Here is a 27,459-nt window from a genome sequence, read left to right as displayed (position 1 = left end):
AAATGAAACAGCTGGAAAAACTAAATCAAGACTTTTATTTAAATAAAAATTCAACACATTTTAAACTGGAAGTCAATATAATTACATTAGAACCTATTTTTCAAAATTTAAAATAGTAAAACATAGCGCCACAACTAAAAGAAATCTGGACAGAATCTTATTACAACTAAAAAAGCTTTAAGAATAATTTTTAACCTAAAACAAAGAGATACAGTGAAACCATACTTTTCTCAACTTTTCTTCAACATATTATGATCTATACATTTATGAAACTGTTTTATACGTTTAAAAAAATACAACAACCCAATTAGTATTTTAAATAATTATTATGATCACAATTCAAGACGTAGCAGATATGTGGAACAACATAGGCTGAAGTTTTATGAAAAGAAAACTAGTTGCATCGGCACAAAATTTTTTTTAACCTTCCTCTCAATATTCAAAATGAGCAAAATTATGAAAAATTTAAAAAACTACTTATAGACTATTTATTAACGTTACCCTTGTATTCTTTTGAAGACTTTTTTGTTTCAATATGTAAACAACTTTTAAGTATTATTGGGTATGTTTAGAAATGTATAAAATCCCCTTAAATTACCTAATAATACCTTAACTAATAACTGCCTTAATGTAAATTTTGCTTTAACTTACTCTGTAGAAGGCTACATAGCCAAATCTTACTTTTTCAGTGAGTGTCAAACTGATTTTTATGTTTAATATATAATTGATAATTTTATATTGAGATTTATTGTGAAGCTATTCTTGTAATCTGTTACATGTCTGAATAAAGAAATTTTGAATTTGAATAGTATCTCAAAAATATGGCGCGATAATTATTTAAACGAACAAGCGGATGTCGCAAACGGAAATGACAGTTATAAGTTGCACTTTTGAATCTGGTTGGTAAAGAGACTGTTTTTCGTTGGGTAAACGTTTGATCTAGGACAGGACAGTTTAGTTCAGGGGTGAAGTATGGAAGTGTTGGTTGCGATCTGAATACGGTGTTGAATCGCGTGTGGTGAACAGTCAATATTACTTGCGCGTTTTACTATTTGCTTTGTACAATTTAAATGTGTCATCTATAAGTGAATTAAATGATAATAACTAAACTTCTATTTTTGTAAATTTGTGGCTTAGTTATACGAGACATTCATTTACGGGGTAAGTAAGAGTTAGTTGTGTTAATTTTTCAAACATACACATTACCTTACTATTAATTATAAGTATATATATATATATTTGATTATTGGACGATATATATATAGAGAACAGGGCGTACGTTTTATTTATCAAACATTAATAACTTAGAACATCCAGAGTCCTAACCTATCTGTGAGACAGGTAGGGTTGCCTTGTTTGTTGGGGACAATCAAGTATGATGAACTTTAATTAATCTTTACTAGTTATATAAAGTGTAATTAGTCATTTTAGCATTCTTTTGTTCAAATAATATCTGATTGCCTATATAAAGGACTCGCTCTATATTGTAAACATTCTTAGAGAACAGGATATGCTCATCAAATTATAAGTTAGTGACTTATCAACTTTGTAGACTAGCAGTGTAGGTCCACTTAGTTTTGTGATTTATAAATATTTAATTTTGCCACTTCACACTATTTGTTGGTTTGTTCAAAAGGAATTAGGGATGCAGTATAATAACTGTCCAACACTTGAATATTCATAAGTAATGAATCCTCAACAAGTTTTAACCAAATTATGTTATAGAGATTTCAAATTACAGTGTATAGTTCATCTGTTTTTGTACATTAAAAAGTAATAATTTTAAATTACTTTACAAGTAAAGTAGAGTCCTGCTATTCCAAAAAATCCGGTTATTCCGAACAGGAGGATGCAATGTTCCGCCATTGCCGCTGAAACATAACTTCATTTGGTGTTGATGAAGCGTGTTGTTTGATGTACCATTAGGCAATGTCAAGAGCATTTGAGTGTGATTAAACTGCTCTTGACTAATGACTCACTTGTTCATGAACCGATCAACGCCGTTATGTCGATGTTATTCGTAAAATCCGCCTATTCCGAATTACCGTGAATCTGAACAGTGTTTGGTCCCAACTAGTTTGGATTAGCGTGACTCTACTATTTTTCAAATTACAGTATATTTCGGCTGTTTCTATATCTTACATAGTAATAATTTTAAGATAAATAAAAAACTATGTAGGCTATGTATATTTATAAAATGTAACAAAAGAAACAGTGTAACATACATTTCCATTGTACTTGCAGCCATTACAGATCGGCAGTATTAGTATCAGCAACATATTGTCCAATGAGAACCTATTACCGGACCAGGCATAATATTTGTCGTTCTCACGACTTTCTGGTATTATGTTACTTGGTAACCAGTAGCAGCGATTTCATGCAAGCAATGAGGCTAGGAATGGAAATATTATGCAATATAAGTGGGTTTATATTAGGTTATCGTAAATATGGGTAATTTGTATTATCTGGAGGCCACTATTTTTGGAAGGGTTTCTCTTACCGGGCACATAAAAAAACTATATTATTAGGAAGAACATAGTTTATTTTACTTAATGTGAAAAGTACTTGTTATTATGATGATTGGTTCTTGTCTTGTACCTTCCAAAAGAAAGTGATGTTTGCAATAACGGTGAGAAGGCCACTTTGTCCTTATCTAGTAATTGTTATTAGACTATAAAGTATGTAAACCAGCGATCACGTGATCTGAACTAGAATTTAGGTACTATCTCGGGGAGTGTTTTTCTTTTATCGCCAGAAGAACGGGGTGGCACCAAAGGCGACACAGAGTTCCGCACTGATGGGGCATTTCCGATTGGTATTTTCTTAACCCCAGATCACTTGCCAGATCATCCAACGTGATCTTATGTCGGGAAAGTACCGATCGTAAATGCCCTTGGCCATCAGTGCGGACTTCAGTTGCACTTTCGGTGCCCCTCCACTCTTTTGGCGAAAAAAGGAATACATCCCTCGAGATTGTACAGAAATTCAAGCTCGTCAAACTTATTTATAAATTTGGTACTACTACTAAGATATTAATGATAAATGAATCAAAACGTATTGTATAGCCTATAATAAATAGTAGATAGGTAGAGAGAGAGAGACCTCGTTGGCATTGCTTCCTCTTTGGACATAGAAAGAAAGAACTGATCGTAATGATGTGTCATTTTCACAGTTTGTAAAATAGTCTGTAATGTAGCTTTAAGTAAGGTCCGTTTTGTTGTAGACACTAGTAGTTTGCGTGCATTCAACAGCGAGCACATGCGTCATGTACCGGCATGCCTCGGGAACAATTGTGTTCAGTTCACCTCTGTAGCTAACCTGAACGGTTCTGTTCTGTGATTTAAAAATATTTAACCCTTCCCACGCCGTAGACTGATATATTAGAATGGTAGACTTTGACCAAAACAGTAAATACAGTTGAAACTCGTTTATCCGATATAGATTATGTCTATTGGAGTTTTTTTTAGTTCACAAAAGGCCTTCAAAATGCCTGGTGCACGCTCCATGCTTATCATGGTTGAAAATGAGTTCTTTTTTATTTTTATTAATAAATACGCTAATTTTAAGTAAAATGCCCTGTTTTATTTTTACCTTTTATAATTTAGTTATAATAAAAATGACTTAATATTTAAATATTTCAGTAAATATTTAAAGAAACAATTTTTTTACTTGTTTTTTTGTTATAAGAAACTTAATGTTTTTATTAGTGGTGTGCTATGGGTTAATACTATCAACTTGCCCGCTGCGTGTGAGGTTTGCTCAGTTATCCGGTTTTTGTCAGTAAGGAACCTGCCTGCTGCAAAAGTTCATCGACAGATTTGCAAAGTGAACTGTGATACGATATGAGTGAAAGCAAAGTGCGTAAGCGGGTACAACAATTCAAAGATGGCTGTGACAGCGTCCATGATGAGGACTGCTCCAATCGCCCTTCTTTGGTTACAGACAATTTGTGGCTTCAGTTGAAGCGTGGATTCGTGAGAACAGGCGCTTCACTATAACAGGTCTCTCAAACAATGGACCTGACGTGTCGAGATCAGTGCTTTACAACAATGTTTCTGAACACCTAAAGTTTAGGAAACTGTGCTACCGTTGGGTCTCGAATCTCCTAACAGAGGACCACAAAAACCAAAGGTTTGAGTGTGCAATGAAGTTTTAGCTTTGTTATCAGTAAGAAGGTGACTGCTTCTTGAGTCAGATCGTAATTGAAGACAAACATGGGTTTTACATATCACATCCGAATCGAAGCAGCAGTGCATGGAATAGATACACACACACACTCCCCTGTAAATGTGAAGGCCAAACAGGGCCTGGCCCAGTGCAAAATCATGGTATGGGTGTTTTTGGATAGCATTGTGTTTTATTGGTCAACGTCATGCAACGAGGAACCATTATCAATTTAGAAGCATACTGCCAAACCCTGAGAAAGCTACTCAGAGTGATTCAAAACAAAAGACGCTACATGCAGACAAAAAGCGAAGTATCCTTCTCCATGACAATGCAAGACCTCACACTGCACGTCAGACCCGGGATTTGTTGAAAAGTTTTGGCAAGGAAGTTTTTGACCACCCAGTCGTTATCTTATGCCGAGCGATTACCATCTATTCCTCCACCTCAAACAACACCTCAGTGGGAACCGTTACAATGATGATAACGATGTGAAAACGGCTGTGAACTCTTGAAGGTGGCAAGTTTTTATGAAGAGGGTATTTTTTAATTGGCTAAGAGGATAGGTGTTGGAACAAACTTGGCAACTATTTATTTATTTCAACGGTACACACCATTTATACAAATAGAATAGTACAGAGTAACTTAGTGTTTTAGTTTTATATATAAGTACAACAGTAACAAGAATATGACTAGGATTAATAAATACTACACAACAATAACAAAATATGAAACAAATAGATACATTACTTAACGAATGGCAACAAAACAATATTGAATTAAACTAGGAAAATAAATAACAAGACTGACATTAGTACCTGTAGGCTAGCTGAATTACATATCAAATAATGGAAGCTACCTTACATTTAAAAGACACAACAGATTCATTGAAAAAGTCTACATGAGTAGCAATATCACTTCCAGTTCTCAGGAGTCTAGAGAGGCCGCTGTGATAGGAGTAATAAGTCGAACGATGGCGTCTTTGAAATATCGTTCTGGAATGGGTTCCTCTTGAGACAGAGAGATCAACACTGCTGAGTAGAACTGGGCAGTCAATCAATCCATTTACTAGCTGGTATAACGTAACCAAGTCAGTGATTTGACGCCTCGAATCCAGTGGACGGAGAGCAAATTGGTTTTCAATCTCAGCAATGGGAGTGCTAAAATAGGTCCAGCCAAGCCGGCAGCCAAGCATCCTGACAAAGCGTTTCTGTACATTGTTTAGACTGTGTACATGGTTGAGTTGATAAGGCGACCAAATAATAGACCTATACTCAAGAATAGGGCGGACTAGGTCTTTGTACAAGATTACCATAGAGTATGGCGAGACAAAGTGTTTAGTTGACCTGAAGATGAATCCAAGCAACGAGTTGGCTCTAGAAACTATATGCTGTATGTAATCGTAGGGACTGAGAGAAGATGAATGAAACACACCCAAGTCCTTGAATTTAACAACTCTTTTCAGTGGAGCATTATCCAGCAAATAGTCTATTAAGATGATGTTAGAACCACGTTTAAAAGATAGTACAACACATTTGCCAGCATTCAGCTCCATACCATTAGAACAATGTTAATAATTAGAGTGAAATATATACTTTCTGAAAATAAATTTACTTTTTGAAATAATCTCTCGTGAACTTATGTACAAACGGACCTTGCTTAAAAAACGTTTCTTATTACCAAAGTTAAAGATAACCTCTACAAGTGCTCTACTTGATCTACGTTTGAATGTGGGTACTATCTTGAGAGATGTTTTTCTTTTTCACCAGAAATGCAGGAAACGATCTGGGACATGATCTTAGGTCAGTATCTATAGCCGAACGCACGTATCTATAGCCTAATAATAAAATAGTTGATAGGGACTGAGTAGAACCAATTAATTGTATTGTATATTGAAAAATTTAAATAACCAGTATAACATTTTATTAGTCTAAATCAGTCTTAAATATTACATTCTATTGAGTTAGTTAAATGTTTGTATTCTGTGTATAAATAGACCGACATATGTGGATTTAGTCTCAGCTTACTTGCAACTTAGTAACAGCATAATGCTATACCGAGATTGGATCGGCTGGTAATCTCAACACGTTATTTTCTAATAGGTTATTGACAAATAATAGTATTTCCCAGCACTAGCTCCATTATTAAAAAAAACCATACACATGATTTATCTTTGTTTGAATTAATTTGGAACAAAATTTCACAAAGAATTACATTATAGACTTTTAAGATTGTATTATAGTGAAGCTATATTTTCATATGTAAAGAAAATACATGCATTTTAGAATTTAGAACATAATACAACTTTATTTATACTTAGTTTGAGCAGTGTAGTACTTAAATTGTTTAACAGGGTAAACATGTCTGACAGCATTTAAATAGTTTTGATCGATAATTGATTTGGTAAACTTGAATATTTGAGTGTTGGCTGCTTATCATACTGCAGCCAAACTAGTTTGCAGTAGTGTCTCCGGCCATCAGTGAGGACTGCAGAAGCAATATGTTGCCCAACGCTGATGGGGACAAACGATAAACATCCCTCGAGATAGTACATATCAGTAAAATATGTTAAATTTGTATGGCCAATTCTCTGCAATTACTCTAGTAACTTTTATTTTTATAATGTTGAATTATATGTAAAAGTGAACAGTTTTTATTGCATTTGAGATGAAAACAGGTGTCAGAAAGAAAGAATATCCAAAAAACAAATCAAACAATGCTATCCTCTTTCCCTATCCACTATTTTTATCACGAGATATATCTACTTAATTTATTTAACTATTGAAATATATTTTGAAGTGAACACTTTTTGAGCACTTGAGATAATTGTAGGTTTCGGAAAGAAGAAATAATTAAATAAGCTATTATTATCATTAGAAAAAGTAATTTAAAGAGTTACTTCTCTTAATAACTTACATACAAAATCTTGTTTTTCACAAACACAACCATTTAGTAACTGTATAGGCTTTCAACATTAATTTCAAGAAAAGTAAATCTTACTGGATGGATGATTTAAATATATGAAATTATTTGCCAGATTAAAAATCATTACTTACGTTATTGTACCTATTCTCTAGAACAAATAAGTTTTTAAATGTTATAAATGGTGTAGTTATGTTGGGAAGGGTTGATTCAACGTGAATGTTGAGTTCAGCTCCACTTTACCTTCTAAACTGAATCCAGTTCATCGGAAATCTGATGCTGTCACATAACTGACTCCTGGAATCTGGAAATTCCAAAGAACGGTAGAGCAATTGAATTTTCTACACATAACATAGCCATGGTGGGAAGGGTTGATTCAACGTGAATGTTGAGTTCAGCTCCACTTTACCTTCTAAACTGAATCCAGTTCATCGGAAATCTGATGCTGTCACATAACTGACTCCTGGAATCTGGAAATTCCAAAGAACGGTAGAGCAATTGAATTTTCTACACATAACATAGCCATGGTGGGAAGGGTTGATTCAACGTGAATGTTGAGTTCAGCTCCACTTTACCTTCTAAACTGAATCCAGTTCATCGGAAATCTGATGCTGTCACATAACTGACTCCTGGAATCTGGAAATTCCAAAGAACGGTAGAGCAATTGAATTTTCTACACATAACATAGCCATGGTGGGAAGGGTTGATTCAACGTGAATGTTGAGTTCAGCTCCACTTTACCTTCTAAACTGAATCCAGTTCATCGGAAATCTGATGCTGTCACATAACTGACTCCTGGAATCTGGAAATTCCAAAGAACGGTAGAGCAATTGAATTTTCTACACATAACATAGCCATGGTGGGAAGGGTTGATTCAACGTGAATGTTGAGTTCAGCTCCACTTTACCTTCTAAACTGAATCCAGTTCATCGGAAATCTGATGCTGTCACATAACTGACTCCTGGAATCTGGAAATTCCAAAGAACGGTAGAGCAATTGAATTTTCTACACATAACATAGCCATGGTGGGAAGGGTTTATTCAATATGAATATTGAATTTAGGACGACTTTAGTTTGGAACTCTTCAGACAAACATGACTCCAGATTCCAGGAGTCAAGTCTGTGACAGCATCAGATGCATCTGATGTTGCACTAAGCGGTAAATGAACTGAAAAACTCAACATTCACAATACAAATGGAACTACTTTTCTAGCACAGAGCAACATTTCTTTATTCTACATATGCGCTGTGGTCTTGTGGCCGTGTATTGCACATCTTCAATGTCGTAGCCTATTGGTTATTTGACATCTGATGTTACACTAAGCGGTAAATGAACTGAAAAACTCAACATTCACAATACAAATGGAACTACTTTTCTAGCACAGAGCAACATTTCTTTATTCTACATATGCGCTGTGGTCTTGTGGCCGTGTATTGCACATCTTCAATGTCGTAGCCTATTGGTTATTTGACATCTGATGTTGCACCATCGTTAGCTTTGTAAAATGATATAATAGTGAATTCAAGAGAGGGTTGTTTGATCTAAAAAAAAATAACAATAATGCTTGTTAGAACAATGTTTTGAGAATAGTTCACACTAAACTGACAGAGTGTGCGCTAAAACATACCTAAACATACCTTCGTTGCTACTCCGGGAGATTCAGAGTAATTTCTGGATTAACCTAGAATTTTTTTTTTCATTATTAAAATATATTACAAAATGGACATTTAAAATTATATTTCATATGATTTAAGTGTTGCAAAGATAAAATAAATGAAAAAATACAAAGTAGTACACAAAATATTGTGTCTTAAACTACGTGATTAAACTGTTAAACAAACCACAAGCTTTTCGTTATTTAGAGAAAGAAAAGTAAAAAATATGTCCAGAAGTTGGACAGACTCATCAAAATCACCATCTGAAAAGTTGTAAATTTAAATGATCATTATAGAGTTCAAGAACACAATAACGGCAATTTCTAAACTTCTTCTTCTATGGGGTGGTCTACTGCCATGCACTTAAGCCTCAAGGGCCTTTTGTGCAGCCCGGAAGCACACCATGAGACCTACATTTCTAAAGTTAGTTCTTTACAAAATCTTTCAAAGTTAATTTTTATATCTAAAATAATTTTTTAGATGAACTGCTGTGCCCTCATTTTTATGTTCCTGTCTAGAATAGGCATCTGTCAAAACTAAATCTTCAATATTAAAATCCAATATACATTTCATCTTTAACTAGCTAATGCTCTGAGACGCACAGTATATTGAGTTTCCAATATAAAGAAAGATAGAACCTCCACTTTTGTCATTGAACATTTATTTTGACTATTACCTTGTCTGAGTTATAATTTGTCTTGTCTTATTTAACTTGGGCCTAGGTATACTTGTTTCAGAGATTAGGCTAGATGGAAAAACATCACTAGGTTGAACGTTAGACAATTAATTGAGGAAATAAGATACTCTGAGAATTCGCGAGTTTCTGATTGGCCAGCGGGTACAATCCATAACCTTGTCTTTATGTAAAAATTCTATTTCTAGCTTGAAACTCTTATTTACTCCCTTGTTATCAAGTTTTTCAATACTAAAACCAATATTGGGAAAGGCTTTACTTACAAAACTTCTAAAGTCATCTTTCCCATAGTGACTTTGCCTAGCATGACAAAGGTTTGATGACCTCACTATCACCTGTACCGATTAGAATAAAGTGTTTCTTTTTGTATTTGGATGACCTTTGAAATTTTTGTATAGGCCTACCCTATTTTTGCTTAGTCCTAGATTAGCCTTGCTACATTCACCCCCTCAGCTTATTGCCAGAATTACTTGTTTTATTTCTCACATTTTTCCTTCTAGGCCCAACAGCTTACCAATATTCATAGCTTATTTTCTGTCTCTGAAAAAGAAACATTGTCACTTGCAACCAAAGAACAGGTATCAGTCCTAGTACTGTCCTTTTCACTAATAAGCTCTTGGCTGCTTCTTCTTCTTCTTCTATGGGGCAGCCTACTGCCATGCACTTAAGCCTCAAGGGCCTTATGCGCACCCCGGAAGCACACCATGAGACCTTAGTTCCACAAACCGCCAAAAACAACCTATCAGGTCCTCCTGGGGAAATTCACCATCCTTGTCCAAACTACCCAAGATGGCTTACCGCTCCCTTGCTATTGAAGGGCAGTCAAAGAACAAGTGTTCAGCAGTTTATTCCTGCTCATCACACATTCTACAGAGCAGATCCTCATGAAGGATGCCAACTCTGTAAAGATGCTTCCTCAGGTGACCATGTCCCGTGATCAGACCTATAACCCGAGAAGACATTGATCTATTTGGTGAGAGAAGGTCAGACGCCACTCTGGAGGATGGCGACTGCAGTACTATTCTGCTCATTCTCATGCCTGGATGCAACTTCCACATTTTGCTTATTTACATCTTGGCATATTCTATTCCTAAGACGTTTGGAAGTTCGATTTTTAATAATATTTACATAAGATGGGGTCTTTATTTTATCGTTGGTGTTTTCATATACACATACACTAAGGCTTATGTGTCATTCCTATTTCAGGATTTACTTGGCATTATGAAGTATAGGAATAATTCTCTCTCTCTCTCTAAATTGCTGTGAAAACGATTCGGTCCTTTGTATTCGTCTGTGGATGTTTCAATTTTAGGGTTGAGATGAAGATGCTGCATAATTTCATTTAGTTGTGTCCTAAATACGTTATTTTCATTTTCAAGTTCACTTAACCTTTCAGACAGACATATCTAGGGTTATTTTTGCTTATTTCTTCTAATTCTGTCACGACAACGTTAAGGATTGCATAGTAGGTAGTCAGATTCGTTTGACGGATGCCAATCAGTTGCAGAGGCAGAGTCAGTACTTTGTTTGCACAAGCAATATGCCACCACTTTTTCAGATTTCTTAAAGCATTTTGCCTATCTAACACTACTTTTTAGCACGAGCCACCACACATACACTTCTCACCTGCCACCATCTTGCAGATTCCATACCAGTGCATACCAGTACAGTCCTAATAAATTATTGTTCTATTGTAATAATATTAGTATCTATAAAAAATATGGATGGATAATATCCTTTCCTTATTAAGATCTGCCTGGATAATTAATTAATAAATAACATTAAATTTTACTAGTATGGTTTCATAGGCCTTTCCCATGTGATAATAATAAATTGTACATTCAGATTGTGATAACGGATTTTACATACACATTAAACTGTTTTTTAACTCAATATAAATTAGAATTTTCCCTAATTTAAGAAATTATGTAAATTAATTTTCTTATTTTGGAATAATAATTTTATATATATGCAGATAGATGATTGCACCAACATACTTGTACTGGTCCACCCTCTTTATCAGATTGCAATTGCATGCAGTATTAAACGAGTCACCGCACAATTGTAACTGCAACTGTAGATCCGCAGGTAGTCCATTCACATTGAATGAGTTATGTTTTGTTTTACTTACATTTATGGTTAAAACGTCGTCAATAAAACCATTTATTTATTACATTTAATTCTCACAAAGCGGTTTCATATACTGATGTCAAGTTTTACCGCTAAATATTATCATCTTCAAACAAGAGTAGTTTTCTACTAAGATATAACTACTAACTAAGATTCAATTTATCTTAGTTATTTATATAGACTAAAAATAATAACAGGCCCAGTGTGCTTCCCTGAACCAGACCATAATTTACTTCCTTAGATGCACTGTTAATGTTATTTATACTCACAACTCACAATTTCTATTAAAACAATCAAAAGCTTTCACTATATCAATAATAACAAATAAGAATTTATCATTTTCTTTAAAAAAGTCTATTATATCTTTATCGACAGCAAAAAAGGACGTCAGAAGTATTTTTACCTGGCCTAAATCCATATTGCGATTTTGATATAAGATTATTTACTATAAGATAATTTTGAAACTAACGTTTCAAGCACATCTCCAGTACTATACAAATTCCACTGTTATGAATGGAGAATGGAGTGTAGTATCGTGCCCCACCACTGATGTCATTGGTAACTTGCCAAAACGGTTTTTGATTATTCAAGGAATTTATAGTTTGCCCTCTATAATAAGCTGTTTTTGCATTTTTATTTCTTTTGGCAAGTCATTTCGGTAAGATTTAAAATATGTTTATCCATATCATTGAATGGTTATTTTTTACTAGGTTTGTTTAATTGATAGAATGAATAGGATTTACTTTTATGCAAGTTTTAAGTTGTTTGTTGCACATGAGAGCCAAAACCATGTTTTTCAGTTTAAGAAATTAAAAATAATTAATTAACTAATCATAAACTGTCTTTGTTTATAGCTATGTCAAACAGCTATATTTATTAACATTAATCAACTTAAAACAATTAATGTTAGAGCTATAATTTCAAATAATTATTTAACATGATTGTATGAGTCAAATTGTTCACAATATTAAATTAATCGTTTGTTTCACTGAATGATGGCAAATGTCCAGAAAAATCCTTTTCCTTCACTCTTGCATAGATTACATAGCTCCCCTTATTCACAATCCGTCCATGACGTAGTGATGTGCATAGTAGTGTTGTTGTTGATGTAGGGCAATAGGGCAGTCTCAACCTTTTGCCACCCACTACATTACCTCCCCTTACTCTCAATCAATACATGACGTATTGTGAGTGAACAATGTGGTCACATTCATGACATTGTACTAAATCTGAAAAAATGATAAAACACAAAAGCAACTAAGTTTAATTAGTTTATAAATATTATTTTCAACATAAATGCATTAGTACTAAAATAAAATCAGATATTTTAACCCCCAAAATAACATGGTATTTTTATTCTTATTTTGGTTTACTACTTATTAATTAACTATGTTATTGTATTCAGTCTAAATTGTTATATAAATAATATCCTCCATAAAAATATATTGAAAATAATAGAACATTTAAATAAAGTTCTGTACAAAAATATATTCATAACATAAACATTATAAGTACCCTGAGATTATTTGTGTGCGTGTGTGTGTGTGTGTGTGTGTGTGTTTTTACATAATAAAAATATGAATTAGGAATTATTATATATATATCTGTATCTGATATATATCTATAGGGTGTCCATTTTAACTGTGCCATTATTAGTATTTCAAAAACGACAAAATTTACAGGAAAGTTTTATAAGTGGACTACGCCTACTTTTTGTGAATTAAAAACGTGAATTAGGAATTTAAAAATTGCCTGCCTTTACCAAATACGGTGGCCAACTTAAATATTTCTTCTTATGGGACAACCTATATTTTCTTAGGCATAGAACAACATTTTAAACGTTTTTATTTTTGGCAATTTTCTTTTTAACTTACTCGTTTAGAAGCTACAGCCTACTACAGTGTTTTAAAACAAAACGTTTTGACATGTTTAACATATTTTGTGAGTTATTTGAAATATAAGGAACATAATCAAACCTTAAAATCAGACAACACAATCAGTATGTATCTTATGGTTCAGAGCATCTTTTACTAACAGGTTACAACTATAAAAGTATGGAAGAAAACGTAACAAATTTTTGAGTTTAATAAAAGGGAGAGAAATTATATTCTGAAGAACTACACATTTATTCAAATTATAAGAATCAATTAAAATGTTAAATACAATGAAAAGCTCTAAAGAAATCTAATATTTGAACAGTATCAAAATTAAGAAAGTAATGCCAAATTAAAGTAAAATTTATCAAGGAAGAGTTTTTTTAATTCAATATATATTACCACCGTATGTGTTATAATTTGTTTTTGGTTTTTTGTGCTGATATTAATTTATCATCGTGCCATATATCATCATGGTATAATTGGCAAAATACGTGCAAGCAATAAAAATGATGAAAGGTGCCATGTTTATTATTTTCTTTATATATATGTATGTATTTAAGATATATTAGAGAGAGTAGTTTTATTTAATGCAATTATTTAAAATGTGTTTAAGAGGATTGAACTTATTGAACACTATTGCTTGCTATGCCAAAGTTGGTAATGGGTGATACAACCTTGAACCTGACCACACTGTTCACAGGGAGTAATTCATGTATTGATTGAGAGTAAGGGGAGGTAATGTAGTGGGTGGCAGGAGGTTGGGACTGCCCTATTGCCCTACATTCCACATCAACACAAACCTCTACTGCCCTCCTGTCTCATCTTGATCTCATTTCCAGGCATTTTGAGCAGGCCTCGGATAGTCTGGCAAAACTTAAATTATGTCCCTACATGCTACATGAACACAAATCTCTACTACCCACCTGTTTCATCTTGATCTCTTTTCCAGGCATTTTGAGCAGGCCTCGGATAGTCTGGCAAAACTTAAATTATGTCCCTACATGCTACATGAACACAAATCTCTACTACCCACCTGTTTCATCTTGATCTCTTTTCCAGGCATTTTGAGCAGGCCTCGGATAGTCTGGCAAAACTTAAATTATGTCCCTACATGCTACATCAACACAAATCTCTACTACCCACCTGTCTTACCTTGTTCTCATTTCTAGGCATTTTTAGCAGTTCGTGACACTTTTTGTGAACACCCTACATATCTAACTAGCCATGAAGAGCTGTAGCGTCATATAAAAAACATTTCATACCACAGTATAAGCCTGTTGCGACCATTGGCTCTAGATGGCCTACTGTCACAATGAGAAATAGCAATAAATTTGCTAAAGAATTTGTATCTTCTTTTTTATGCAGTGGAAAAACAATATATTTTTAAAAACTGTCTGGAACCAGATAGATAAGATACCAACATAAGAAAAGATTAGATTTTATTGCATTCAAATTGTGACAAAATTATGATTTCAAAGTGTAACAAAAATTTATAAACAATTTAGAATTCTTTGATAAAGCTAAATAAACATATAAACAAAATAAACTTTATGCGTACAAAAATATTTGGTTAAATTGTTTATTAAATATACAACATCAAGAGGTCAAAATAATGTGACACAACTAACAACATTTTACTATTTATAAAACACTGTTAGGCGACCATCAATTAAAAATTTAGAAAACCTAATCAATATGTTATATAAGACATATATAGTTAGATTTTGTTTTATCTAAGGTGTCCAGCTGTATATAGGGTGCTTCTGAGTATTAGACACTCTATGAGCTTATTCTGGTGGGGAAGGGGGTAAAGTATGACTCTTCAAACGGATATGAATCTAAAAATCCCTTCTTTCAGATCTACATGTTCCAAAAGTCAGCTAAAATTCTTTTTTAGTGAGTTGGTGGTGGAATGAAATAAAAAAGGTTAAGAAATTAAATATTGTGGGGATTTTTGTGCATGATTTTATAATGGCCATACAAATCTGTTGATCTTTCCAGGGTTATTTTGGGTGTGAAGAGTAAACCTTGAGATAAAATATGAAACAAATCTGATATTTATTATTGCTTAATGAAGGGACAAAATCTAACAGATTTGGCATTTTGATACTTTTTCGTACTATAACAAAATATTATTTAGAAAATTATATTTGAAGTGAAAAGTTTATTTTCGGTAAGATAGTGATAGACCTCATTTACTCATTTTAAGTCAGTTTCCAAAGAACTCATTGATATGTATATATGTTTGTGTGTAACATATGTAGTTTTAGGCTTTTACGTGACTGATGTAAACTATCTTCTAAGTATTCCGGTTTATGCTGTGTCATGGCTTTACTAACACAATTAAAATCTTGAGATATCTGGATAAAACACAAGAAACGTTAAACGAAAACTTAAAATAAATCATTATTTTCTGCCTAGTGCGTGTTTACTGAAGATGGATATTCAAAGCAAGACCAAAGTATCTCAAGTCTATAAATTGTTAGAACAATTTTTTGACAAAGCATCAACTGGAAAACTTAAAAGTTTTTACAATCTTATCTGTTTCCTTGTAATAGAAAATTTCCTACAGCACTGTTTAGTGATGGTGTTTTGAATTCAACAAATGTTCCAAACTGAATTGGATGAAAATTTTTTTTAACTCCATTATTTAACAAATGTTATAATGCATAAAGTATTTCCATTTAAAACTATTAAGTAACTCAGTCCTGTAAAAATAATAAATACAGACAAATGTTTATAGTCTGTATGTTACTGTGCAGATGAAATATCCATATGTGGTGAGCAGCAGGCAGCTCTTCTGACCCCAGTCTGACACTCCGACTCCAACCTCCTTCCACTTCCAAAACAATGGCAAAACTGGAGAGTGAGTACTGAGTAGTCGTTCCCTCACTCACCCCAACTACTCGTTACGCTTGCTACTCGTCATGCTTGTTACTTGTCACGCTTTTTACCCATTTCAGCACTTTTCACTTATAGGAATAAATCAGCTTTTGTGTTGTTCCAACTCTTCTTCAATGCCAGCAAAATATTTTGGTGTCACGCTATTTTCTTCCTACAACAATGTTGGTGTCATTGGTTAGCATATGAGCTAGTATATTTATATACTCTTGCAAAAATTGTAATATGAAGTTGAATTTGACAAGGATAGTCAGTCTTTGGTTGATTTGTAGACCCAAGCTCAAAACCAGCGACTGATTACAACCATCAGTTCATTTACAATTGGTGACCCATAAAAATGATGTCCAGCTTTCTAAATGAAAAAATTTTCCTCCCATAATTTGTATAAAAATTATCCTATTGATATTTATAAACCATGGTCTAAGAATCAGGCTTATTGGACCATTAATGTAAGATTATGATTTCTGCAATGTTTTACCAGTTCCAAGATATTATTGATTTGAATAAAATCTGTTACAAAAATTGACCCATTGTTAATTTCATACATGTGTCTTTTACTATACATATTGTTGGTGGAAATATCAATTTGTAGCAGAGTCCAAACTGTTGGTCTTATGAGAATTCATGTATGTGTCTACATTGCTTCTAAATATTGCTTTTTGTCAGATACTAAAATATGATAAAAGATATTGGGTTGTTAATAATCTAATACATTTTGTTTTGGCATATTCTGAATTTAAAAAAACCAAATGATATTTTAAATTGAGTATTTAATATTTAGAGAAAGAATAGTGAAATCTTGTAGATAACTTAAAGTACTAAAAACCTTTTGAGGTAAAATTTCACCTCAGCAGGTTTTAGGAATGCCCTCTACAGGTGTATCCACCTGCTCTGAGTATAATTGCTCCGCAGTCACAGACTATGTGTATAGCAGTCTCCTTGGTCTCCCTACAGAAGCGAAGTGTCTCAGACTCAGAGATACTCATCTTAAAGAGATGGTAACTAAGTGAGTTATGTCCAGTCACCAGACTAGAAAACAGTCTGATGTACGGTTTACTGAGTCTAAGAATATCTTCACTGTCTATTGAAACAAAAGTATAAAAGTGTTAAAATAATAGGGAAGAAGCCAGTTAGATCAGCATAGCCTCAGTTGGTAATAAAAAGGAAGAAGTTTGGACCCAGCAGTTCCCAGTTGTATGTGCATGAAAAGTGTAGGTCTAGATGGGAGAGTAGGTACTGTGTGTGCTTCTGGGGCACACTGACTGGAGCATGTGTTGGAGTATGAAGACACCACACATCAAAACTCATAGCCCTGTGTTGCACTTCTTCATGATTGTCCGTAGTATCATGGCTGAGATGTCCACTGAGAAGCATTTTCTTTACGATTTTACCAGTACTCGGGGAACGCTACTGTTGTACTCACTAGTCATACACCACTTACCGCATGTCATACTCCCCAGTTTTAGTGGGGCAAACAAGGGCTGAAACATTTTTATCAAGAGAAATGTGAAAATAATCCTAAATAATGAAAATTACTTAGTCAATTTTATTTATAGTTCATTAACACAACGTGTATACCACTAAGAAGGTTGTTCATCACTTTGGAGTGGCCATTTTAGCTTTTCTTTAGTTAAATTGTCAGCATAATTTAAGGAGATTGTGTTATGTTGCAGTTCCAAGCATAATAGTTCAGGGTGGATCCCAAACATCACCAGCCATGGATCGACACTCCAGCTCGATTGCCAGGACCCAATGGTCTATGTCAAATCAGGTAAGCTTGGAAGCAGTTTCATTACACCACTCATTGTTAAACCAAAGACCCTTCTGGAAGTTATGTAATATATACTTAGTCAATTGACCAATGACCCTCTTTAGTGATAAAGAGGTTGAGTTAGTGAACTGGATTGTTGGCTCAACAATCATATTTGTTTAATTTCAGTAAATTGTATAAAATAGTTTCATTTATCAGCCAGGTGAAAAAGATATTCAAAACGTACTCTCTACAACACAATGAGTTCTTAGTTGTTTTCGTGTTGCATCATTTTGATTTCAGAGATACCTAGGTTACATTAGAGCCGTGTCAGGTTTACTTCTATAATATTTTAAAGAAGGTTGACAGCTGGTGTTGGCCCAATTACCCTCTCTGCTACATTAACACAATTAAGAGGGTCAATTAGTCCACTAGCTTAGCTCCTACCTCCTAAACCTGTTTGTAAGATCGTCTTTAACTTTTTAGTCCTTTAGCTAATGCGATATATTAGTTTATTCTCTGAATATTACTATGTATGCAGAAAATTATAAATACACAACTAATAAAGTAATGCCAATAAAATATTAAGTGTTAAAAACAGTAAAGATATTAGTAAAAATATATACTACCATATAACTATTAGTATTCACTCAAATTTATTATTAGTATTTGTCAAATTTATAACAAGATAATTTTTGTTTTTATAATTTGAAGAAATAGAAAAAGTGCTTAGTTTTCTTATTTAATCAATTCAGTCTTCACAATATTCCTCAATAAAATTCCTAAAATGTATAACAACAAATGAAGTAATTTATTAACAGTTGTTACTCACCCACATCGCCAGTCACTTCTGCATTTTCACGTGAAACTGATGAAGATTTTACCGTTCACATAATCTCAGGCATGCACAAAACTAAATAAATATTATAATAGGTGTCATTGAAGCAAAACTCAATATATAGTATTATTATATCGGATGAAATAAAAAAATTGTATACATATTATTGTCTTGCAGTGAAGTACTTGTATTTTGCCTAATTTAAACTCTTTTTGTTTTCCAAATTTGGATCTTGTCAACATGAGTTAGTAGGTATATAAATATGTGTTACCATATCAAAATGTTAGCCCTTTTACTGCCATGGGTCGATTTAATTGGCGTTACAATTTATTCTGAGCATCACCATTGACCTATCTAATTGGCTTTCAGATTCAAATTCCGCAACGGGCCGATTATATCTGATTTGTGTATATTTTTACCCCACAGTTATTTTTTATTGGGAAATATAAAATTTATACAAAAATATAGTAAAGAACCAACTAAATAAAAGTGATAGGCCAACAAAAATATCAAGTACATTGTGCCGCACCACCTGAATGCATATGTCAGCATTATTAAATACTATTTATAAATAGAATTCAAAATTATTTTTATTCTTTTAGTTTTTATAATGTGTAACTTCCACTAAAAATTATGTTCCATTTTTCTCTAAACTTTGGATTATTGGGATAGCAATAATAAAATTGTGCTATAGTTTTAAAATTTTAAATAAAGATTTATTCAGAATCACAGTTATAAGTTATTGTTATAAACTGTGTTTTTAATAGTACAGTAGAACCCCTCATATCCGGCCTCAGTTTTACCGCACCTCGGTTTATCCGGCCACTTTCCGGAAGCCAATATCGAAATTTATTTACCACGGCTTGCAGACGCGCAGTTGCACGCACTAGTCTCCCACGACTCTTGCGTTATTTTGGTGTATCTATTTGTTTACATTTTCCTGTGTTGTCCTCAGTTGAGCTAATAGGTTTAACCTGTAAACAGTTCGTTGATTATTTCCAGTGCGGTTAGTACAGTACAGTACAATTGTTTTGTTTCGTCAAGTGTTGTGTACTGTAGGTTGGTTTATCCGGCCGAATCGTTATCCGGCCAGGGGCTCGGTCCCGTGGTGGCCGGATATGAGGGGTTCTACTGTAAATGTAATTTTTTAACACCAACATACACAGTATAAGAACCTAAATGGTGCAAATGTGACCCAACAATAAGAAATTGCTTATTTTAAAAAGAATAGTTTTTGTCAAAAATCCACATTTAGTTATTTTTTACTCATATTTATTTACAGTATTTATTAGTATTTTATCTTAAATTGTTGCTGTACTATCATAAAATAAATATGTCTACAAAAATATATAGTTAACTTATAATACGAAATTGCATATACATTTTTCTAAATTTAAAATAAAAAGTTTAGAGAAAAGTTTTTTTTGTTTTTTTACTCTAATTAAAAGCAGGTATAAGCTTTTCAAACTTTATATATAGGTGTAAAACAATTAGAAATGAATAAAACAAAACAAAAATTATAGGTCTAGCAAGTGGATTTATGATGGTTCCAACAGATTTTTGCTGTGGTGTTCATCAGTTGTAGCATAGGGTTGGTAACTTTCAGGTAGTTTTTTTTTTTTTTTTTTTTTATTTATTACAAACTGTGTACATTATCATAGAGAAAAGTACATGAGTCATATTCATATGTGTCTTCCTTCCTTGAAGTTGGGCTTGTTGTCCCGTCCCCGTCATGGTGCGTAGATCTCATTGTCTTGTAGGGGTTCTCTTCTCCAGTTCTCAAATTCTTCTATGGAGTAGAAGGGTCTTTCTAGGAGCCATTTGACTAGCAAGTTCCGCATCTCCTTGGTACAGTTAGTGTTTTTTATTTTTTCGGGCAGGATGTTCAAGAATTTGGTCCCTTTATAAGTTGGCTGCCTTTCAAAGAGTGCCAATCTGTGTTGTGGTAGGGTATAGTGGCTGGCTGTTCTTGTGTTGTGAGTGTGCACATTGTAACCTCTTTCAAGTTCTTGCTTGATGGCATACATTACTGTTTCTATTATGTATAGAGAAATGACAGTTAGTATTTTATTTTGCTTGAAAGCTCTGCGACAGTGGTCTCTTGGATTGAGTCCAGCCAGTATACGGACTGCTTTCTTTTGTAGAATTAAGACTCTTTGCATGTTTGATTTTGAGGTGGCACCCCATACTGCTATCTTAAGTGTGCTTCGAGGAGTGCGAAGTAGGCTGTCCTGACTGTGTCATCACCACTTATTTGTTTCAACCTTCTTAGTACGTATAGAGCTGAGGTCAGCTTCCCACATAGCTCGTTTACGTGAGGTGTCCATGATAATTTGTTGTCAATGGTTATACCTAGGTACTTAGCCTCTTCAGCCCTCAAGAGTTCTGGCAGTGGGACTACTTCATCTTTTCTTCGTCCAAAGATAATCTGTTGGCTTTTCTTCCTGTTGAGGACAAGGTCATTTTGTTGACAGTATTTTTCTGTTTTGTTAAATACATCAAAAGACTCAGCTTCCAGACGGTCAGGTTCACTGTTTCTGTTCAAGAGCACAGTGTCATCTGCATACATCAGTGTTTTATAGAGTTCGTCTAAGAAGGAAGGGAAGTCACTGACAAATAGAATATACAGGATAGGTCCTAAGACCGATCCTTGCGGGACTCCTCTTTGTACGCTTTGGTGGTTTGAAATTATTGTTTGGATTTTTCCATTACAGGTTGTTCTGATTGCTACAGCTTGGGTTTTGTGTTTTAGGTAGCTTGCAAACCATGTCAGTGATGTTCCCTTTATTCCCAGTTGTTGTAATTTTCTGATTAGCATTTCATGGCTTATGCTGTCAAAAGCTTTACTAAAGTCAAGAAACACTGCTGTTGCTGTGTTCCCAGCTTCTATTGCTTGTATCAGATATTCAACCAGGTTTATTGTGGCAGTAGTTGTTGAGCGGCCTTTTATGAAACCATGTTGATCTTCTGGTAGTAGGCTGTTTCTGATGAGGTGGTCCAGCAATCTGACTAGCACAATTTTTTCAATTACCTTGGAAAAAGTTGAGAGCAGCGATATTGGTTTATAGTTTTCTTCTTTTGTTTTACTTCCCTGTTTGTGTTTAGGGTATATTTTAGCTTGTTTTAGTTTTGTGGGAAAAATGCCTTGAGTGAGAGATTTGTTTATTATATGTACTAGTGGCTTTGTCGTTTCCAGTTCACACATTTTTAATATTTTTGAGGATAGGTAGTCAACTGTCTTAACACTTGGTGGTCATCGTGCCGTAAGTTGCATAGGTCTGTGGCAGTAAAAGGGTTAACATTGCTTTTTTATTGGTATTTAACAATCTGGTCCTGTATTCTTGAAACTTGAAATACCAAATTTCACCATTAGCTAAATTGACACTAAAAAAAGTATGAATTTTCAATGTTTCACTTACATGAATAATTACATTAATATAAAATTTTGTTAAAAATAAAGCTCCATTGTATTATCATAGACATGCAGGCGTACTTCATGCTTAACATGATATTTTCCTATGCAAAGTACAATTTTGTGAATTATTCTATATTAACTGAATTGTTTAATAATAATTTACCTCAGTCTCATAAATTCTGGTAGAATAGGACTCTAATTTATTTTTAAAGTTGAAAATGCATTCACTTACCTCTAATGGAAGGATGAGTGTACACCTAACATAATTTATCACAGTAAAACTAATCATCTTATTTAAAAACCAAATACATCATACAGCTTGGAGTACCATTAACCAAAAGAAAAAATATAGGAAACTTGATGATGTAGCATTTTTACTTTATTTTCAAGAAAGGAGTGGACCGTAATAAATGTTTTGCAACATCATGAGGATATTTGAATAATCCTGCGATTGTTAGGCCAATTACTATACGATGAAACCCGTTATAAATAATGGCCCTTTTTTTATATTCATGGAAGGGAGGATATCCATAGAATTACTAGGCAGCACTAGAATTGCTAAAGAAATTGGCTTAGTGGATGAAGTTAACTTTATATTTTATTTTAAATATTGACACAGATACATGTATACATAGGTGCAAGGATGCAAATGAAATATTACAAAACATGTGAAAAGCCGAACATCATGTACCAAAATGAGAGGGACATACAATATAAGATTTATGGGAAATTTAATGTATTATGTTTAAGATTGAAATTAGACAATTCTACATTTAATTTATTGTTCAAAATCAATATTAATCTTTATAGCTATTGTAAAAAAATGTATATACTTTTTCAATCATTATAAACTACAATTATTTATTTATTAACTTTATTTAGCTTTTTATTTATTTATTTAATTTATTTAGCTTTTATTTATTTATTTACTTTATTTATTTATTTACTTTATTTATTTATTTACTGTACTTATTTATTTACTGTACTTATTTAGCTTTTTATTTATTTATTTTGTCTTTGTTGTTATTTTAAATCTTATTTTAGTATTAGTATTTCAATCTAAAATCACTTTGTTGTCTTTTCTTAATGTGTTATCTGTAGAACAAAGTTTATAATATATTTTAATTAGGCCATTGTTATTTTTTAATCTCATTTTATTGTTAATTTGTCGTTATATTGTCTGTTAAACAATATATATAATTGTAATTGTTAGTAAATATGAGCAAAATAATTATAAGCCTATGAATTTGACAACTGCACTGTTTGTGTTTAAAGGCAATAAACGTCTTTATTCTTGATATTGTAAAATATGTAATCAAAGACCAATACATAGATAATTTAAATATGAAAGGAGATCAGACGTAGATACACTGAAGCTTCAAAAAAACAACAATAAAAATTATTTACAGTCAATAATAGATATTGACAATATAATGGAAGATAGGTCTAACACTAGAAAAACTGGAAAATGTAAGAATAGGGAAAATACAATAAATATTTTTAAAAAAAACAACAACCAAGCTATAAGTAGTACATGATTCAATAAGCTATGAAAGCAATAACAATAACACGTGAGGAGAGATAACAATGACAAATAAATAAAAAATAACAACAAATACAGCAATGAAACAAAAATTGCAAGAAAAATAATTGTATATTTTGTATAATTTAATAGAAAGAAAACCAATTCAAGAATTAATTGCACAACTGGATGTTGTGTATGAGTCTGGATGTGTGTATGTGGCGTCCGTGCATGCCGAGATCAGTTAGATTAGTCTCCAATGTTATTTCTTGAAGGAATGGAAAGACATTTCAAAGAAATCCAAATAATGCCTTGTTTCAAAATCATTAAAGACGAGGCATTATACTGAAATATATGGTGTGTAGAAAGAAGTGGTGTCTACCATACAGTTCAGTAGACCTGGTACTTCATGGTATTCTTAGATCGATCTCTGCCAGCAGATCCGGACACGTGATGGACCCATTAATGAGTTTAAACAGAGTTGCCAAATCCAAATTTCTTCTTCTCATCTCAAGAAGGGAAAGTCTCAAAATATTAAAAACATATCTCACTGGAACATCGAAATAGTTCAATCCGAGCTGGTCTCCACGACTAACTATGTAATTGGTTATTGTTATACTTTAAGAGCACCTTCGATGAGGAGACCGAGCCACCAGCTGTTCCACCACCCACAGACATTAGTGAGCCGGAGACTGCCACAACTCCTGTCTCCACAACCAACCAAGTTTTTAGTCCTGCCACGAATAACAACATTCTACCTAGGTGTAGGGTGAGTTCATATTGTACCCATTTTGGGTGGATTAATTATCTAATCTGAACAGAGAATTAACCGTAGTCGTAACAGATTAGCTGTTGTGGATCAGTAGTTTTTATTTGTAGTTTTATATTTCATATTTGTAATTGTGTTGACCATTACTTATAATATAGAGGAGGGTTTAATTTACACTACTGTGGGTTTTTGAGTTGTGTGGTTTTTCTTACACTAAATAAAATGGTTGTTCTGATTCAATTTTTTAATATTTGAGATGATTTTTCTAATTACTCGATAACTAGTACAGTAGTTTTCCCCTTACCCTTGGTTATGCCTTTTTTCCGTGATCAATGCAATTCAGTCAAAAACATTGGTTACAACCATATTATTAATGCAAGGCCATTTTTATTACTTTAAAAACAATAGTATAATTAGTATATGATCGTTGGCTTTGGAATTAATAGTGCCTTGGGTTGCTAAAACACAATGTTAATGTATTTAATTTGTACATAAATGTATATATTAGCTTCACAATTGGTTTCAATTTCTTCATTTATTATAAGGAGCCGCCATTTTATTTATATTCTTTACACATTTTACATATATCTGTAGTTAGTTTGAATAACACTGAACAGTTCATCAAAATAATAACAATAGAAAAGAGTCCGTTATTATAGTTATGGTACAGCATGAGTACCATGGGTCTAAATGCAATAACTGTTTTCTGACAGATGTATATGAAATGTATCTGGTACGGAAGTATTGAAGCCTGGGTAATTAACAATCTGTGGAATTAAGAACCTTCAGTCATGAATACTATCCTATAATGCAAGCATAAATGTAGTATTGGCTCTTAAGTATTAAATTTTATATTTGCCTTATTATTTATTATTCCTTACACAAGAGTAGAATTATGCCTTGAAAACAACTTAACTAGACGTTTATTTCGATAACCAACGAAACCTTTGAGTTGTAAAATAAATAAATAAAAGGAAAGCTGTAGTTCATGCCATATTATTTTAAATATATCTCTGGAAATTTCTCTATTTGGAAACTCAAATTTATTGTGTAAATCCATTCAAACTTTTAGGATAAATTTTCTTTTAAATTCTCACACTTATACCATCAGATTATGAATAATGTTTTAAAATACTACTACCTTTTCTGGAAGAACCGGGCTTAAAAATGTAAGACTTGTTTGTTGATATTTAGGAAAATCATTTTTATACTGTAAATTATTGAAGTCATCATGGTTTATCCGTTGGCTCATTACTTTATTAATTACTGTTAAAAAATATGTATTAAATTCGTTTGCTACTCCCCCTCTCCCAGTGCCCATCCTCACTATCATTCTTGTCATGTAATGATCTTTAATAGAACACTGTCTCGCACCCTATTATGTCTAAAAAGTAGTTTGGCATAAACATAGCCAATTTTAGTTTCAGCCAAGTCTCTAACTCTAATAGGTTCGTTAATTGGTGACTCCAACCCAAAACTCACCATCACGTTTTTGTATTGATCATTATCATTATTTTGACACTGCAGTGTATTACTTTTAGATGACCTAGTACATCAATAATTCTAGAAGAACCTTCTGTATTTATTTGTTATTATTAAATTTTTTATTTTTTACAAATTATTTATTTATATGTTGGTGTAATCTAAATGTTGCTAAAACTGGAAACATTGCATGATTAGATTCAAAATTTAGTTTTACAATATAAATTGTAATAAAATTTAGTTTATAATGTTCAAAGTTGGTAAATAAATTATGTTTATGATGTAAAACTAAACCATAGTTAGTGCTCTGTAACTGCTATTTGCACACATTACATGATTATAATAAGCCAATTTATATAGTCCGGCTTCATCGTTGCTTATGCAAACTTTCGAAAGAATTGTTATTATCGGGAAAATGTATCGAACAGGAAATATCAGTTACAAAAACATTGAAATTTGCTTTCAAACTGAGTTTATTTTGGTACACTACTGAAACTTAATGTATTATGATTAAGATTGTAACTAAACAATTCTACGTTTAATTTAATGTTCAAAATCAATATTAATCTGTATAGCTATTAAACAAATTGTGTATACTTTGTCAATCATTATAGACTAGAATTATTTATTCATTTCCGATGGACAAACCCATTTACATGTTTTGTAATACAAAAGAAAGACATATACATAGATAATTTAAATATGAAAAGAGATCAGATATAGATAACAATACTTAAGCTATAAACAAAAAACAACAATTAAATTATTTACAACCAACAATAGATATTCACAATATAATGGAAAAAAGACCTAACAATAGATATAAATTGGAAAACATTATATTTCAATTTAAGCTCTTGATGAACAAGTTACTTAATGAATATCTAATAGAATAAAAACTTTCTGGTATTGATTGATTTGACAATGAACATTGATAAAATATTCATTAAATGTATTTTTCATTAATTGTGTCGGGGTTTCTTGGCATTTATTTATTTTTTCAATAGGTTTATTTTTTATTAAGTTCCAAGTGTTTGTATTCGTTTTGAGAATTTAAAATAAAGTTTTATGCTAAAATATTTAATTTATTTTCTTTCAGTTTTTAATATGCAAAGTGACCTCTGTCAACTGAACAGTGGTTATGCTCAAACAAGGCATCAAATAGTTGGGTATAGAACAACTGTGAGAGCTTTCTTTTAATAAACATGTGAAATAGTAGTACACTACTGGTTTCATATCACCGTTATAGTCGAATAGATACAACTTCCGTATCGGCGTGCTGGGGCGCTCTGACGTTGGAGTGAGAGGGAGAACTGCCTGGTTGGCTACCTGACCAATA

The 27,459-nt window shown here is 32.8% G+C and overlaps 1 protein-coding gene across 8 annotated transcripts in view; it reads left to right on the top strand.

The window, feature by feature from the left end:
* The first annotated feature begins 944 nt into the window (after nt 1-944).
* Nucleotides 945-27,459, top strand: part of LOC124368664 (cAMP-regulated phosphoprotein 21) — a 103,184-nt gene continuing 76,669 nt past the window's right edge. For 5 of the 8 annotated variants that reach the window (XM_046825926.1, XM_046825923.1, XM_046825922.1 and 2 more), the window contains exons 1-4: nt 945-1,161; nt 16,206-16,309; nt 18,018-18,115; nt 24,495-24,638. In XM_046825926.1, coding sequence (XP_046681882.1) covers nt 16,294-16,309; nt 18,018-18,115; nt 24,495-24,638 — 258 coding nt within the window. In that variant the 5' untranslated portion in view covers nt 945-1,161; nt 16,206-16,293. The remainder of the gene's footprint in view (nt 1,162-16,205; nt 16,310-18,017; nt 18,116-24,494; nt 24,639-27,459) is intronic. The other 3 variants (XM_046825929.1, XM_046825925.1, XM_046825930.1) reach the window with 3 other exon arrangements.

The sequence above is a fragment of the Homalodisca vitripennis genome, chromosome X (genome assembly GCF_021130785.1).
Source record: "Homalodisca vitripennis isolate AUS2020 chromosome X, UT_GWSS_2.1, whole genome shotgun sequence".
NCBI classification, from domain to species: Eukaryota; Metazoa; Arthropoda; class Insecta; order Hemiptera; family Cicadellidae; genus Homalodisca; species Homalodisca vitripennis.
The sequence above is the reverse complement of the archived record's forward strand: the minus strand, read 5'-3'. Positions and strand labels throughout refer to the sequence as shown.